At 36.5% G+C, this 19,691-nt stretch overlaps 1 protein-coding gene across 1 annotated transcript; it reads right to left on the bottom strand.

Annotated features, from left to right (window-relative positions):
• Positions 1–4,979: 4,979 nt before the first annotated feature.
• On the bottom strand, positions 4,980–18,769 carry HELRODRAFT_83783 (hypothetical protein; the record flags this gene model as incomplete). Its single annotated transcript, XM_009023774.1, has 16 exons — positions 4,980–5,079; positions 5,176–5,285; positions 5,496–5,604; positions 7,045–7,118; positions 7,383–7,445; positions 9,259–9,314; positions 9,500–9,651; positions 10,080–10,153; positions 10,931–11,105; positions 13,696–13,961; positions 14,247–14,399; positions 14,780–14,812; positions 16,299–16,370; positions 17,192–17,248; positions 17,506–17,580; positions 18,602–18,769. 16 exons carry the CDS (start codon positions 18,767–18,769, stop codon positions 4,980–4,982), a joined length of 1,737 nt encoding a protein of 578 aa, XP_009022022.1.
• Between the last annotated feature and the right edge of the window lie 922 nt (positions 18,770–19,691).

Below are 19,691 nucleotides of genomic sequence, written 5' to 3'. Positions count from 1 at the left end.
CTCAAGGAACCAGCAGACAGCAGCCTTCAATCTATGTTTGAATGTATGTGTTTGTATGTATGTGTGTTTGTATGTATGTGTGTTTGTATGTATGTATGTATATATGATGTATGTATGTATGTGTGTGTTTGTGTGCGTGTATAAAAAATGTTACCACGGACCCATGCAATCCAGCGCTTGCTTTCGAGTGTCATGATTTTAATGTATTCATCACGCAAGATGATAACATCTTCATCAGCGTCAACACCCTTGTTATTATTATTCTCCTCATTATTATAATTACTGTTATTTTTATTATTATTTTTATTATTATCAATTTTGGAAAGAGAACAGAAGAGGAATTATCTCTCAACTGATAATGATGAAACCACTATGATGATGATGACGACGATGATGAAGAAGATGGCGTATGATGAAGATGTAAACGATGAAGACGACTGTGAATTGCGAAAATGATTTAGGCGAGCCATCTGTGGAATGAATCTGCACTTCCAGTTGGATGAAAATTTTAATTTCTCCATTCCAACGTGTATCCAATCATTCAACAGTTCATCAATTCATTCATGCATCAGTTCATGCGATCATTCATCCATTCATTTACTTATTAAATAAAAATGAAAAACACGATTTATATAATTATTTATTTCGATTTATTATCAAAAAATTTTTTAAGAAAAAAGTTCACAAAATTTCACTGACTCGATGATAAAATTTGATTTAAACAACATAGAAACATACACACAAGCTAACATACATGCAAACATACATTCAAACAGACATTCAAAGGTACATAAACAGACACAAACCGATGTTCAATTATCACATTGATTACAATTAGAAATGCATAAGAAACGTCATCTGAAAATATTATTATTGATGATTATTATCACAAATTAAAGTTTTTTTAAAATTTATATAATTAACAGCTGTGTGCATAAAACCCTTGAAGCTATCTAAACTGTGTGTGTTTGTGTGCGTGTACGTGCAGTTTCGTTTCGAATGGTGATACATCTGCAGGCTTGTCTCGTTTCAAATGAGTCGATACGATCGATACAACAGAGCGGAAGAGGAAAAAGGTTGAGATCGGAAAAATGATCGAGTGAACAACAACAACAACAACAAAATCATTAGAAACGATAATAATAACAATAATAATAATAATTATTGTTATTATTACAAATAAAAAACTTTTAATGTGTGAGATTCATCTGCTTGTGTGTCAGTGTGTGTGTAAATGAAATAGGAAAATTATTGCGCTCCAAATTTGTCTGTTGGGCCTTAGTTTCAACCACAACCTCAACAACAACAGCAACAAAATAATAATAATAAAAATAATTATTATTTATGTAATAATAATAATAATATCAAACATTATTAAAAAATTTATACGCGTAGATAATGGTAAAGTTAAGAGGTAAATGATTATTATTAACATAATTATCATCATCATCGTCACCACACAATCATCATCATCACCACATCATCATCATCATCATCGTCGTCATCAACAACACTGGTTGTCAGTTGCCGCACCGAACATGTTCATGTTCTGACCCATGTCTCGACATTCCTGCAACTCAACTCCTGATGATGACGACGATGGTGATGATGATGGTTATGATGTTGATGATGATGGTTATGATGGTGATGATGATGGTTATGATGGTGATGATGATGACGATGGTAATGGTGGCTCAATAGACTGGAAAAACGAACTTTTCAAGACCTAATAAAAAACAGCCTTCAAGAAAAATGACACAACAATCATACTAACCACACATGCAAACACAACATGCACACAGATTACACGTACATACAAATACCCATATAAATATACCCATATATACACACACAAACAGACAGACAAACTGAGACAAATACAGAAACAAACTTCTAATGAATTTTGAAAGATCAACATCATTCGCTTGCAGGGCTAATGTACTCGGGAGGAAACCCTTATAATAATAATAATAATAAAAGAATTATAATAATAATAATAATAAAAGAATAATAATAATAATAATAATAATAATAATGGTAATGATGATGATGGTGATGAGAACTACGACAAAGATGATGAGGAACGTGTTAGTATGACGAACGAGACGACGATGATTATGCTAATAACGATGACGTCATATGATGTTGATAATGAAAATGATGGTGACGTCATACTTCGTCATCTCGGATGCAGCATCTGCATCCGGCTATGATGAGCGTGAGTATGATCTTGCGGTTAACAATGGAGCAGGCCTTGTGGAGGGCCGTCTGCTTCCTGGTGGCGATGATGATGATGATGATGGGGGCAATGATGATGATGGTGGTAGTGATGATGATGATGATGGTGGTAGTGATGATGATGGTGGTGGTGATGATGATATCAACTTACTTCAAATTGTCTACAACGTCGTAAATTGAGGTGGGAGCTGAAATAAAAAAAAGTCATCATCATCATCATCGTCACCATCATCATTATAATTATTATCCATGGACAAATGCATGAAGAAACTAATGAGCGAGTGATTGAATGAAAAAATGAATGAATGAGAGAATGAAAGAATGAGCAAACTTCTGGCGATCAAGTGTTGAACGACTCTGAGATGATCATTCACGCAGGCATAGTGCAAGCCTGTCATTCCCGTTATGCTGTCCCGTGTCTCCGCGTTCTCCCTTGTTATGTTCAACTTCTGCAACTGGATGAATGAATGAAGGAAGAAAAGAATGTAGGAGTGAATGATCGAATGAGTGAGTGAATAAGTGAGCGAGTGAATGAAGGCATGGATAATTGAATGAATGAATACATATGAAAGAAATGAATGAATGTTTTACAATCTTGGCCGGTTGGTTGCCTTTGGTCATGTTCAATTTTTGCAACCAAATGAATGAATAAATAAACGAATGAATGAACAAATGAACAAACAAATTAATGAACAAACGAACGAATGAACCGACGAACAAACGAAAAAATGAACGAATGAATGAACGAAGGAAAAAAAGACAGAACAAACTGTTTTCATATCTCCAGTCTTGCAAGCGATCAGAAATGCTGTGGGGAGTGATGATGGTGTTCATGATCATCTATTATTTATGAAATACCATGATCAGTAGCAGCAATAATAATAATAATTATTATTATTAAAATTATTATTATTATTAATTCTTCTGAATATGATTTCGACTGAACAGGGCAGTCACACCGATAATGAAAATAATAAATCATCTTGCCCCAAAGGCTATTACATCATCAGCGCCAACGAAGTCGTCGTCGTCATCACTATAAATCAGAGGGTGGAAAATTGCGGCTTGCAGGATTATTGCAGTGCAATTTAGTTGCATGATCGGCGTGATAGCCTAGTGGTTAGTGTCGCTTACTTCGGTTTTGCAGTGACCTGGTTCGAATACGACAAAAGCACACTGAGTATGGCCCTTCGAACCCGCTACTTATTCCCACGTAGCCCACAAAAAAAAAGTTTGCCCCTCCCCCTTGCTGAAAACATGTGACCTGCAGTACCGCTATAATCATAACCACCTGATTGTAAAATTGTTCTTTCAGGCTGAATACGACTCTCATCATCACCATCACCATCTTCGTCGTCGTCGTCATCATCATTTTTGGTTCGCTTGTAGTTGCTGTAGTTGTTGTTGTTGTTGATGTTGGCACATTCCGTTCGGCCATCGTAAATGATAATGTTGTTCTTATCACAGGATTCATTGACGGTCTTTTGCTTTTTCTTTTTATTATTATTATTATTATTATTATTATTATTGATTCGGGTATCATTATCATAATCTCTTCTTTCTCTCTTGAAAGCTCGATAATCAAAGCATCGGTGATCGCGACGATCGTCATTACTATCACCACCACCATTATCATCATCATCCTCATCATCATCTTCATCATCCTTGTTTTGGCGATCATCATCATCGTCCCCATCGTCGTCGTCGTCATCATAACCGCCGCAAAGTGAGAGATCATTATCAGGATCGAGAATGAAGAGATGGGAGGAAGTGACATCACTCATGTAGTGCTGGTGCTCCTTGCCCGCTTTGATCCGGAAGTACTGATCAGCTGTTTGCGCTGGTGGTAATGATAATGATGGTGGTGATGATGAAGATGACGATGGTGATGATGACGACGATGAAAAGGATGATTATCAAAACTCCTCACTATCGAGAAAGCACCAGGATTCACTCAGACCCGGAGTTCGAGACGTGTTATTCGGAAAAGTCTGCAGATAGAAGTATATTGGTTATTTTATTATTATTATTAATTATAGTATCATTATCATTAATTATAGTTTTATTATTATTATTTTTAACTATGGTTTTATTATTCTTATTATTAATTATATTATCGCAAATATAATTGATAAAATAAATACGAACTTTCCGCAGTTTGCTGTTGATCAGTTGTCTCACTGATCTCAAATCGCTATCGTGCTCTGCTTCGATCGTTGTGATTGTGATGGCTGTGTGTGTGTGTACGTGTGTGCGTGTGTGTGTATGTGAATAGTTGCAGATGTATACAATGTAAATGCACCGTAATCCCCATTTTAGCAACAATTGCTTGAAATTTGTTAAAAACTAGCCAGTATAAATTGTTTAACATTTCGTTATTTTATTTACAATACATAAAAAAGCACACACACACACACACACACACACACACACACACACACACACACACACACACACATACAAACATACACACACACACACATACAGACATACACGTTTGATTAAGCTTCAACTTATCGTGGATGAGCGTAGAATAGTCAGCCATTGTGACCAGTCTGATCTGAATCTCTGATATGTTGGTGTCTTGCCTGCCTGCGATGTTACTGATGATGATGACGACGATGATGATGATGATGACAAAGATTATGATATTGTTGATGGAGGTAATGGGTAAATATTGAAAAGAAGGTGAAAAATCACCATCATCATCTTCATCATCAACAACAACATCATCATCATCATCACCCAGATTGCACAGACGATGTTGAGCCTCTATTCTTCAGTTTCTGGAGCATGCAAGCCTGGTTTCTCCGTTCGATCGTGATGGTGGAAGGAGAAAGACTGATGATGATGATGAAGTTAATGATGAAGTTGATGGTGACGATGATGACGATGATGATGGTGATGATGATGACGATGATGACGCCAGCAACTGACCGACAGGGCTCTCCATCCACCTGGACAGGCATGGACTTGAAAGTTTTAACGCAGGCCTTCTGACACTGAGTCACCCTGACTCCACTGTGGGCACCCATCTGCAGACTGGCCTGTCGGTCGTACATTCAAGTGCGTACTTACATACAACTAAGTACAAGCATACATTAGGATAAAATAAAATAAAGTAAATGTAAATGATAGACTGCAAACATTCAAAAAGGCGAGCAGAGACACACTTAAAAACGAACAAACAGTCAGAGAGACAGACAGACAAACACACAAAAATATAGACAGACAGACAGACAGACAGACAGGCAGACCAATGAAGCAGCGGTGAATCCGACAACCTCCAGGTATCCATCGTCTGGTTTCTGCTGGCGAAAGTTACTTGAAGATGAGTTGCCCCACGGGTTGGTTCCTGCGGCGTACCTGGTGGCGATGACGTCATGATAACGTCATCATAACGTAATAGTGATGACGACGACGACGATGTGATGATAATATGATGGAGATTGCAAGGAAGTAGAAGCGTTCTATGGCGCTAATAGATTTATGATGGATGTTAATGAGGATAATCGCATTAAATTAATATCATCATATGTATTAATACATCTCAGTAGGTAACATTTTGAAAGAGATAGATAAGTAGAAAAATAGAGAGATAAAGAGAGAGAGAGAGAGAGAGAGAGAGAGAGAAAGAGAAAGAGAGAAAGAAATAAAGAAAAAAGGTAGGAGAGGCAAAGTGACGTAAAAGAATAATAGACATTATTTCATTAGATGTCAGTGCTAAAATGGACAATAAAACATGATATAACGTTGTGTGTATGCGTGTGTGTGTGTGTTTGTGAGCGTGTGGATGCATCGTCATGTATGCTACATTTATTTATCTCACGTACCTCTCTCTCACCCTTTCTCTCGATTTGCATCGTCACTTTTCCCACAGGGGTGGCAAACTTATTGCTGTGAGGGCCGCGTTGAGAACTATTTTACCTTTGAAGGGCTGCATATGTACTTAATTAGCAAATTTTTTCGACCTTTTTTTGGCGAGCAAGGCTTTGCGGGCCGCATAAAATATCTTCGCGGACCGTTCTTTTACACACACACACACACACACACACACACACACACACACACACACACACACACACACACACACACACACACACACACACACACACACACACACACTGATTCTTCTCTCTCTTTCATCTTCTTTCAATCATTCACTCATTCATTTTATATTCATATCTTCTCATTTCTTATTCTTTTCTTCTATTCTTTCTATACAAAAACATTAGCGAAAGTGAAACTTGAATGGAATGAACGAACGAATGAATGAAAGAACGAACGAAAAAAAACAATGGAAAAATAAAAGAGAGATGGCGAGAGTGAGGAGGGAGATGAGATTTAAATTTAAATTAAAGTAACAAAAATTCAAAGAAGATGACTGAAAAAAATCTAAGAGATAAACAAGAGACAGAGAGAGAAAGAAAGAGAATGGATGAATGAAATGAATGAAAAAACACAAAAAATAGAAAGATGAAACGAAAAAATGAGAGAGAGAGAAAGAGAGAGAGAGAGAGAGAGAAAGAGAGAGAAACAATGCTGTCTGGGCAGATAAATAAATTATTTCAAATGATTCCACAAGTATAATTGGATTTATTTGCTGCTATATTTGGACGATGATGATGACGACGATAATGATGATGTTGATGAAGATGATGTTGGTGACAAAAAAGTGTTACTAATTGTGATGACGATTGATCATGAAAATGATGCAGACAAATCAAAATCATTACATTATAAATATAATATATGACGTCATCATCATCTTCATCGTCGTCATCATTTATCATCATCATAGCTAACTTTGGGATGTTGAGGAATAGTAAGCAGTGAAATTTCGAATGCTTCACAATTGAATCCATGTTTTGTCCGTCACACTTCACGAGTGAATGAATGAATGAACGAATGAAGGAATGAATGAACGAGTGAATGAATGTATGAACGAATGAAAAAGTGAAGTAGGACAAATAAATGAATGAGTGAATAAATAACTAAATTGAATGAATGAATGACTAACTTACTGACAAAATGAATGAATAAATGTTAAGAAAGACTCGATGGAAGAAGAGTTAATAAACGAATGAACACCAGAATGAGCAAGAAATGAATGAATGAATGAAAGAATGGAGGAATGAACCTACTTCTAGGCATATGTACTCCGTTAAATCCTTCCAACTCCTCTTCAAAATATCTATGCCCCCGACCTTCATAATTTTCATTTCAAACAAATCTTCAAATCATAATTTTTTTCCAATGTAATTTACTTCAACTATTCAATTCAATTCAATTCGTTTATTTTCTCAAAAGAGGGGTAAACTAAAAAAGCAACCAAATGCTTGTAAGAAAGTCACCCTATCCAAATAAAATCAACATTGATCAACAAAAATCAAAAATTAAAATAGTTCGACAAAAATCAAGGATTAAACTAGATCGAAATAAATCAAAAGTTATTGAACTGCAGATTCTATTCTATTAATCTTATGAAACAGAGATATAGTTCAAAATGAGTACATAAAATTAAAGTTTTGAATTTAGGATTCTATAGCATTTCAATAAATTAAATATGAAACCAAATATAGTTCAAAAGTAAGAGTACATACATATATACATACCTACATACACACATACATACATACATACATGCATACATCCATACATACATACATACATAGTTATTCAAGCATAATATTTCGCATTTTAATTTGACGATTCATTTTTTTCGTCTCATTTTTTTCTAAGGATTCTATTAACTTATTAAATATGAGAGATTAAATGAAGAAGAAGAAGAAGAAGAAGAAGAAGAAGAAGAAGATGAAGAAGAAGAAGAAGAAGAAGAAGAAGAAAAAGAAGAAGAAGAAGAGGAAGAAGAAAAAGAAGGAGAAGTAGGAGAAAAAGAAGAAGATGAAAATGATGACAACGAACAAAAAAATTAGCAGAATATTTAATCATTTTCGTTCTTACGATCTGACGAACGAAGGAGGAAAAAAGAGAAGTAATTTAACAAGTGAGAATGACGCTGATGTATGTGGGCTTTTAAATCTTTCTTGATGTTGTTGCTGTTGTTGATGTTGTTGCTGTTGATGTTGTAGGTGTTGATGTTGTTGTTGGTGCTGACGATGTTGTTGGTGTTAATTTTGTGATTGTTGGAAGTTCAAGCGCACAATGGGCATCTGCGTCTCGACTCGTTATTCTCGTTTCCTGCCAATCGAGACACCTTCCGTGTCGTTATTCAAACGAGGCATTTTTCAGGAAGTCTCGTATAAAATAATAAATAGGAGGCAACATTTTTGTCATTTTAACGTCTCGAAAAGATTTAAATGCAGAGAAATCATTCTTAAAAAATGAAAAGTTTTACAAAATCGTAACTATAGTTTCGCATTTCGATTTCAATGACTTTTGTTTCTGTTTCTTTCAATGCAGTTCGCTCGGTAAATCAGAGTTAGCGGAGAAAGAGAACTCGCCTGCCATGTCTCTCAACAGCTAAAAGTACATCTAGCAACCATCCAGACAGTCTTACGAGCTACCTGCTGGTTGCTCGCCGGAGATGGAAAATGATAGGTCTGGCGCATCAAAAATCGCTCTATTTGTTGGTTTAGTGGTCTCATATAATTGTTCAACTCAAATAAGCAGGTTTTCAGGTTTTGTTTTTATTTCAAACTTATCTTTAACTTTTTGCTGGCCAAACATTACACAGCAGCGGTAGCACAAAATTAACGTTGCAGTGCTAGCAGGTTCCAAACCTAAAAATTTCAAACGCCCCTCAACATCGTATTGCTATAGGGGTGCTGTCTGTTGGATAGTTATCTATCTGATGCAGAAGGGTTGTCTCGTTTCGTTCGAGACAAAACTGCAGTATCGTATCGAATCGTATTGCCTCGAAATAACTAATAACGAGACGCCGATGCTTACGTGCAAAAGGCGCGAATTGTTGATATGACATTGAATAAAAATTCTATCAAGAAATTGAATAAATTGTGGCAATTAATTAAAAATGCACATAAATTATGATAATGTTACCCCGGCGTAGAACATTTTGTTTTTGAACCTGCTGTTGAACTTCTCCGGCTTGGCTTCTGAAGAGGTTGAGTAAAAAATTTCATTTTTATAAACTTTAAAAATCTCTAATGCTTCTATCTTTATTACTACCATCATCATCACCACCATCATCATCACCACCATCATCATCACCATCATCATCACATCATCATCATCACCATCATCATCACATCATCATCATCATCGTCATCATTCTCATAACCTCTGGACTCGTGAAATTCGAGCGTAACATTAGCATCGGCCCCAATACTGAAATAATTGTTCATTACGTTGAGTGGAAGCTTCGTGACGCTACCACCGCCACTACTACCACTATTTCCACACCCACCACTACTACCGCCACCACCAATATTGCTGAAGTTACCGGCACAACCATTCCCACCATCGTAGTCTGTTCCACTAAGACAACTGCTACCAAGCAACAAGTTTGTTGATGTTGTTGTTGATGATGTTGTTATTGTTGATGATGTTGTTATTGTTGATGATAATGATGTTGTTGTTGTTGATGATGTTGTTGTTGTTGTTGATGATGATGATGGTGTTGGTTGATCGTCTTCTATCGCAAGGGGCTCGACTTGAAGATTCCATCTAGAAATATGTGGTGATTAGGATGATGATGATGACGATGATAGAGATGATGATGATGATTACGATAATAAGGGTGAAGGTTAGGATGAGGAAGATGATATACTTAAATAACAATGTATTTTTTCAACCACCATCATCATCATCACCACTACCATCATCATCGTCACCACCACCATCATCATCATCATCATGACCACCTGTCCACAAGAACGGAAACAGCTTCTTCAACGGATGATAAAATTTTACTCACTGGTTCGTCTGTGTAGCCCTGACGATGATGATGACGACGACGACGATGATGATGATGACGACGACGATGATGAAGATGATTATATCATCAACTACTACTACTACTACTGCTACTACTACTGCTGCTACTACAACAACTGCTGCTACTACAACAACTGCTGCTACTACAACAACTGCTGCTACTACAGCTTCTGAGAGAGTGACGTTGCACACGTTGTTCAGATACAGATACAGTAATACAAATAATTATAACGATAATAATAACAACAGCAGCAGCAGCAGCAACAGCAGCCGCCATGTGGCAACGTGGAAACTGGAGGAGGCGAGAAGGAACCCATCAGTTACATCTCGTCGACACTTTCAACATTTCTACACAACTTTCCACACTTTATTTTTACCCTCTCCTTCATTCTCTCTCTCCCTTTTCTGCCTTCCTTTTCTTTTTCTTTTTCTTTTTCTCTTTCATCTTTTTCTCTTTCTCGTTCTCTCTCTCCTCATTCTTCCACCATCTTTTCGTTTTTGTTAGAATTAATTCACACGTCTTCAAAAATTCATGCGCAAGAAGTTTTCATGTTTCCACCTGCTTGCCGGCCTTCATCCCGGGCAACTGACCAGGGCCGGCCCTAGCCCAGGGGGGTAGCAAAATGGTGCACCCAACAAGGGCGACTAAGTTTAAGGGGCGGCCAAATATTTATTCAATAAAATTGTCATTACTTATACAATCATCGTCGTCGTCATCGTCACCAACAACAAGGTCGTCATCATCCCATCACATCAGAACCACCACCAAACTCACCCCTCCCCAGTTTAAAGTCCTGGCCATGTCATTTCCGGTCCCCAAAGGCAAGATGGCGACAGGGGGGTGGGGTTGAAGTTGGAGGTGGTCGATGGCCGACAGGACCCACCCCACCGTTCCGTCACCCCCGCATGTCAGAATCCTGAGATTAGGAACCTTCTGATAGAGTTCTAATCTGTAGTGGTGGTGGGGGTGGGGGTGGTGATGATGATTGAGGTTAACTTATCTTGTGTGAAATCAAAATTTTTTAAATAAAGCAAGAGAATGAATGAATGAGTGATTGAATGAGTGATTGAAAAAGTTAGCAACAAATAAAAGCACAAATGAACGAATGAATGGAAAAATGAGAGTAAGTAAAAATGAAAGAATGAAGAAGTAGATGGAAACATTTTAAAAAATCAATTTAGGGAATGCACTGAGTCCTTGCAACTATTTTAAACATCATTTTGCGTGCTTGCTTGTTTCTACGTATGTATGTCTCTGTCTGTCTGTCTGTGTGTGTGTGTGTGTGTGTGTGTGTGTGTGTGTGTGTGTGTGTGTGTGTGTGTAAGAAACATGAGTTATAAATAGACGGAAGAAATACTTATTTATTCACACGTCAATAAACAAACAAGCAGCCAAGCATAGGCAGACACACACTCGCCGAAGCATCCAATCATATCGACGCAACCGCGCGATACGATGACGTAACTATGACGTCATCCTTATCGATTTTATTCTCTCCTGATCTTCCCCGGAAGATGTTGTACGATGATAACGGAAGCGATCAAGAAAAAACACAAAAAACGAACGACTGCATGGAGGGGGGGGGACGTGGCCAACAGGGGGCATCTTCGCATCTGCGTCATCAACCAACCGCCATTCCCACATTCAGATACAAACATGATACAGGAGTCAGATACAAACATGATGAAAGAATCAGATACAAACATGATACAGGAGTCAGATGGATACAAGAGTTAGATACAAGCATGATGCAGATGTCAGATACAAACATGATACAGGAGTCAGATACAAACATGATGCAAAAGTCAGATAAAAACATGATACAGGAGTAAGATACAAACATGATGCAAAAGTCAGATAAAAACATGATACAGGAGTCAGATACATACAGTTCGCAAATAGTTAAACAACCACCAACAACGAAAAATTAATTTTTTGAAAAATAATTTCCAAAAACAATACAAGGACGCATGATACGGTGAAAAAATTGAATGGAAGAAGATTTCACTCGAGACAACAACAACAACAACGCACTTAATACAACAACACACCACACACACACAAACAACACACACATGTGCAACGAAAAATATTTGAACACGAAAATGAATTCAAGCTAAAAATAGAAATGACGTCATTATTCATATACCATCTGAACATGTTTGGGCATTTGAAACATGGCGATGATGATGATGGCGATGAAGATGATAACGATGATGATGTTAATTGATATCCGGAAGCTAATGAAATTGATTTGGACGTGATGTTAATGGTGTGAATGTACATTTTGTATGTGTGTATGCATGTATGTATGCATGTATGTATGTGTGTATGCATGTATGTATGCATGTATGTATGTGTGCATGCGTGTATGTATGCATGCATGTATAGGCATTTATATTTAAAAATAATGTGTTAGCAGCGATTAAAAACACATGAAAATTCATCCTATTTGAAAAAAAAAATATAACCACCATGATACCTAAATAAACAAAGAACATAAATCAAATTTCTTATCTATGTTTAAGTAAAAAAATTTGTTCTATGTAAACAAAAACAGAGAAAAAAGATCGATGAAAATGAAAATAATAACAGCACAACATGAACATGAATATATACAAACATGTGGGTGTATGTATGCACGCATGTTTTTATGTTTGTGTGTGTGCCTGTGTGTATGTATGTATGCATGTCTGTATGTATGTTTGTATGTATTTATTTATATATTTGTGTGCGTAATGGTATAATTATTATTGATGAATGACCTGGTCACGTGGGAGACTTTGTAATCATGATGGTGATGATGTTGAAGATGATGGAGATGATGTTGAAGATGATGGTGGAGATGATGTTGAAGATGATGGTGGTGATGATGATGATGATGATGGTGGTGGTGATGATGATGATGATGATGGTGGTGGTGATGATGATGGTGCTGATGATGATGATGATGAGTGACATCGTTAACAGAGATGCTTGCAACAATTATGTGAATAAACAAACTTTTTATCCAAACAAATAAACGCTTAGCAGACATAATGATTATGATGAAGAAGAAGATGGAGAAGATAAAGAGGAAGAAGATGGAGAAGAAGAAGAAAAGGAAAAAGAAGAAGAAGAAAAAAAGGAAGAAAAAAGAGAAGAAAAAGAAGAGGAAGAAAAAGAAGAAGAGAACGAGGAAGAAAAAGAAGGTGATGAGGACGACGATGAAAACTTAAGTAATAATTTGGATAATGATGTTCTAAAAATAGCCACATTACGACTCAAAAATAGTTGTAGTAGTAGTTTTAATAACAACAATAACAATAATAACAACAATAACAATAATAATAAATTTTATTATTATTGTTATGATTCATATTTGAGAGTGCAGTTATATTCATCTCGTATGAGCGACGAGTGCCTGCTGCTATTTGATTGTAAAATTTAATTGGTGAAAACTCATCTTCGTCATCATCATCTTCTTCTTCATCATCATCACCACTACCATCACCATCATCTTCAACACCACCACCACCACCATCATCATCAGCACTCACGCGGTCTGGGGCTTGGTTTTAGTGAGGTCGAAGACTTGTCTGGGGTTGAGGTACCAGAAGAATTTGTTGACGAGCTTGCAGCCCTGGTTTCCCCCGCTCTTCGGGTTTATGAAGACCAGCAGTGGAAGGTTGTGTGGCGACGGAAGTGGCTTCACGATGAACGATTTATAAGACGGTGACGCCGATAATGAGGACGACGACGACGACGTCAGAAGTGGTGAGAGTAACGATGATGATGACGATGATACACGTAGGTGAGTCGATCGCTGGTGGTGGTGGTGGTGATGATGAGTGGAAGACGACGACGAGGACGACGACGATGATGGCGTTGTTGATAGTGTTGATATTGTTGTTGAGATGTTGCTGCTGCTGCCGCTGCTGCTGTCGCGTTTTTTCAACGTCGGCTTCTTCTTTCTACAAACTGACGACTTGAAAAAACCCTGCATATAATAATAATAACAGTAATAATAATAATAATAATAATAACGGTAGCAATAACACTTATATAATAATATTTATTATTACAACTGCAAACGAATCGTGAAAATGACCTTTTTTGGAAGTTTGATAATCCAAAATGGCGGGATGATGATTCTAGAATGTTCTCCCAACGAACAACACTCCTCTAAACAGCTCATGGTGAAGCACGTGATCTTGTTGTGGTAGGCCATCTTGCACCAGGAACAACCAATCGCAACTATTTCCTGTTTGGCAGTGATGGGGACGTCTTAATTCACATCCAGTTTTTTTACTTCTTCCGATCCTTATGCTTACAATCAATCTAATAAATATTTCCACCACCATCATCATCATCATCATCACCATCATCATCGTTATCATCACCACCACCAAATCAGATGTTCATCCTATCGGCGCATAATTCAAAGCCATTGGACAGGCAGGCGAACCGTCATTAAGACAGATGCCATTGGAGGAAGATGCATGACGTCACGAATGACGTAATCGATTGCGCCTTATCTACCATCATCATCATCAACATCATCATCGTCTTCGTCATCATTCCGTACTAAAATATAAAATATTTAAAAACATCATCAATAAAAAAGTTGTTCGTTTTCATTACCTTGTTCTGAAAGGAAAACCTCTGCGGGAAGGACTGCAAATTGAGAGTTTAATCATCATCATCGTCGTCATCATCATCATTGTCATCGTCCCATCAGCAAACAGACAATTATAAACCCATAGCTTCAGCATTGTTTATTTGTCCCTAGCGTTTTCAACAGTTAAATAAGGGTGATGATGGCAATGATGGCGACGATGATGATGATGACGTCGGTCATGATGATGATGACTATTTTTTTGCGATGAGGATAATGATGATGGCGATAGGTACAATGAAAATGATGACAAATAAAACTTTTGAAAATTTTAAAAGGTTTTTTTTAAAACCCAAGCGCATTCGCCATGGAGTTTGTAATATCGAGTTAAATTGAATTTATGGTTTCAATGCATGTGTGTAAGCATCTGTATGTTTGTTTGTATGTGTGTGTGTGTGTGTGCGTGTGTGTGTGCAACATCAACAACAATAACAATAAAAAAACAACAACAACCATTGAAATCAGTTATAAACAAGCGGGGTGCACGCATCTTCAAGATATTCAGTTATTGATGGCAGCTGCTAGAAAGCTTTATTCTACTGCTGTTGATGTAATTTTTTTGTTGCTGTTGATGTTGTATCGTTGTTGTGTTTTTGCTGTAAGGAAATGTTTGATTTTTGTCGATATGACATTGAATGATTGCTTAGGCTGACCTTACAAAACGCTATTTCTTTGGCCGCAGTTGTTGTTGATGTTTTTTGTTATTTATCTCACATTTTTGGGGGTTTTAATCTTTGAATGTATTTTTTGTGTACTTTATTGTTGTCATCTTTATTTTTAATGTTGTTTATGCTGTAATTGATGTTGTTGTTGTTGTTGATAATGTTGTTGTTGATGTTGTTGTTACTGATGTTTGTTGTAAGTGTCGGTTATTTCGTTGTGTGTACAAAAGTGTCAAAGCCGAAATCATTTGGAGTAGCTCGAAGTCGATCGGATATTTATTTTCATTCCGAGACCGTTACATACTAGGAAGTTTGTTCCATCCTATAAATATTTTTTCAATCAAGCTCGTGTTTTTTTATAACATATCTTTGTATCTCATTCTTATCTTGTATCTCATCTTTGTATCTCATTCTTATCTTGTATCTCATCTTTGTATCTCATTCTTATCTTGTATCTCAATTATAATAATAGACATATGCGTGTTTAGCGAGGCAGTCATTTGTAGTACTGAAAATGAATGCCGGTAACGTAAATAAAATCACGCAATTTTCTTTCAGTGACTGATTTCAAATATTTTTTTTGATAAAGAATCTTTCATCTGTTTATAGTGTTTAAGCCAAATGATGAAGATGAAAGTTGGATATTTCTGCCTGGAGTATGAATTTGTAGAATGAATGTACGTTTTTGTAGCAGGAGGCTGTTTATGAATGCTATACGTGTTTATGCATTGTTAGCTTTTAATGAGTAGAATGATGAATGATGGCTTTGATGCTGCTTATCACCAGACCATCATTATCAAAACCACAATCGTCATCATCTCACCTTTCCGCATTTGGAACATTTCCCATCCTGCCTTCTCCTATGCACCCAATGGTGACGCATTGTCGTCGGGTTCTGATGGATGAATGGATGAATGAATGGATGAATGAATGAATGAATCAATGAATGGATGAATGAATCAATGAATGCATATGAATGAATGGATGAATGAATCAATGAATGAATGAATGAATCGACGAAGAAATGAGTATATGAAAGAAGAATTTCAACTAACGGATGAATGAATGAATGAATGAGTGAGTGAACGAACGAATCAGACAACAGTAATCACATAAATAATCTTTAATGGAAAGAACAAACCAGGAAAGAAAAAACGAATGAAAAATATAAATTAAACAAAAAATAAGAATGATTGATTGATGGATTGAAGGAAGAACGAATGCAAGCAAATAAAAAAATATACAATGCCGGCAAAGTCTTGCATTGAATGAATGCATCCTTCCTTCTTCAGTCATTCTTTCGTTCACTCACTCATCCAATCATGCGTTCATTCTTTCAATCATGCATTCATCCACTCATTTACAACAACACACGCACACACACACTCACAAGCACACGCATGCATAAAAGTAAACATAGTCTGTAAAACATTTTTCAAGGTTCTAAATTATTGAAAAGCCAGAAGGGAAAGAAGTGTTTTAAAAGAAGAGGATGACGATGAAGACGATGGTGGTGATGATGATGACGACAATGAAGACGGTGGTGATGATGATGATGACAATCATGACAACAGTCATACTTATAATTGAACAAATGTTTAGAAAAACAAAGATAAAAACAAAAAGACCAAACGAGTGAATGAATAGTCGCGTGAACGAATGAAGGAACAGATGAACAAGTAAACAAACAACGAACGAATGAACGAACAAACAAACCTCTCTATAATTTCTGTGACTTCCTTCACAAAATGTTGGTTTACATTTAAAAATCATCTGTTGGTGATGGTAATGATGATATTGATGATGATGACGATGATGTTGGTGATGATGATGATGATGACGATTGTGCTTTCTTTTAATGACGATAATTTGTGTTGAAAAATTTTGCAAAGAAAAAAATTAATGATGGTTGAAACAAACCAACTAACTAACAAACAAAAACAGGCAAACATTACATTTCAAATACACATACAGACAAGCACACACACACACACACACACACACACACACACACACACACACAAACCTACCTGATCTAACTTAGGTATGCATCCAACATGAACAACAATCTTACAACTCGCACACTTCTTGCGAAATCCAGATTTCTGTCAATCAAGTGCCACGAGTTAGGAAGCAATATTTCATTCATTCATTCAATTATCTTCATTCATTCATTCATTTATTCATTCATTCATTTATCCATTCATTTATTCATTCATTCATTAATTCATTTATTCATTCATTCATTAATTCATGATATTGTTCTTTCTTTAATCATTCATTAAATTTGTAAGTTTAAAAAAACCCCAGCAATTCTTAGAGTCAGTAGAGATCTCCAGTTTTACCTCAATGGTTATGTGGTCTGCAGTCTCTAGAGTTACATTGCTGACTGACTTTAATAAATTCTACGCCACTTATTGTTCGAGTTGTCTTATTGTCAGCAGATGGTATCTTACGAACCAAGCGATTGTTGATGGGCAAGGAGATACTACAATTTATGACGCCGACAAGCCCATTAACAACGACACCATCGTTAACATCTACTACTACAACAACAACATCAACAACTACAACAACATCAACAACAACAACAACAACATCAAAAACAACAACAACAGCATCAACAACAACATCTGCTTCAGCTTTAGAAATTGAAGTAAAAAAATTTGTTAACATGAATCAGTCGCTTTTGGCCACATTACTAAGTAATTAGTGGGGAAAGTACAGTAGCAACAGCATCTACTTCAACTACTACTACCACTACTACTACAACTACTACTACCACTACTACTATTACTGCTACTACTACTACATCATCATCATCATCACCAACATCAACATCAATACAAACACTACAAACAAAACTAAAACCATAGAAGCGACCTATAGAAAATGTCACACAACATACCAACAATGGTAGAAAAACTTCATCATCATCATCATCGTCGTCATCACCATGGCCCGTCAAATATTCAGCACGAGAGAACTATTAAACTGTTTTGTTTACGGCGTTCTCCTAATGAACTTTCTACATGTTTGCCCATACATGCATTCAAACATACATACATACAAACATACATACACACAAACACAAACATAAAAACATACAAACAAACACATACACACACACAAACACAAACATACAGAACATTCAATGTCAGCTAGATAGCATGTATCTCCAGATGCGTTTGTGCTGATCCAAATGTGATCGTTCGTTACTGCTGTGTCCTGAATGAGTGAACGAATGAATGAATGAATGAATGAACGAATGAAGAAATGAATGAATGAATGCATAGATGAATGATAAATCTAAATCAACCAATTAATCAATCAATCAACCAGTCAACCAGCCAACCAACCGTCCAATCAACATAAGACTTTGGCTCTTTCCTTTTATAGACACACTCGGCATATTTAGGGTGTAGAAAGTTATTGTTGGTTGTCGTTGTTGCCAACATTGTTGCGTTGTTGTTGATGTTGTTGTTGTTGATGTTGTTGGCGTGTTGAGATGACACTGCCTTCCTGTTAATGTGATGACGACGACGATGATGATAACGATATTTGTGACGTTGATGATGATGATGATGATGAAAACCCTGATGATGATGATGGTGTTTGTAATGACAATGGGGAAGAAAAAGAAGAAGAAAAATATGATGACGATCATGATAATAATGACGATGATGGTGATGATGATGGTGGTGGCGGCTTTGAGTTAATATGAGACCAAAAAAAAAGAGTCCAGAAAATAAAAAATTTCATTCTGCTCCTCAATCAACTTTATCCTTATTCCCACTTTTTCACTTTCTTCTATCTCGTCATCATCATCACCATCACCACCACCATCATCATCGTCATCACCATTATGATGTTTCACATTTTAAATGAAATTTTTCTATCCGCCATGCATTAGCGTGCACAAAAAGCTATTTCACGAATGATTCCATGGAAGTTAAAGACATGGAAGTACAATAATAACAACAATAATAACTTTATCATTATTATTATTGTCATCATTATTATTACTGTTATTAATGTTATTAGCGTCATTAATAGATGTAATGGTGGAGGTAAAAATATGGCGTTTTTTCGCGGAAATGACAATGTCCAAATTATTTCAAAATGACGTCACTATCAACGTCATCATTCTTTTCATCATTCATCATCATCATCATCATCTTCATCATCATCTTCATCACCATGTGGCCGCCCGTCA

The sequence above is a fragment of the Helobdella robusta genome (genome assembly GCF_000326865.2).
Source record: "Helobdella robusta unplaced genomic scaffold HELROscaffold_38, whole genome shotgun sequence".
Taxonomy (NCBI): Eukaryota; Metazoa; Annelida; class Clitellata; order Rhynchobdellida; family Glossiphoniidae; genus Helobdella; species Helobdella robusta.
Note: the sequence above shows the minus strand (reverse complement) of the source record. Positions and strands in the feature narration are given on the sequence as shown.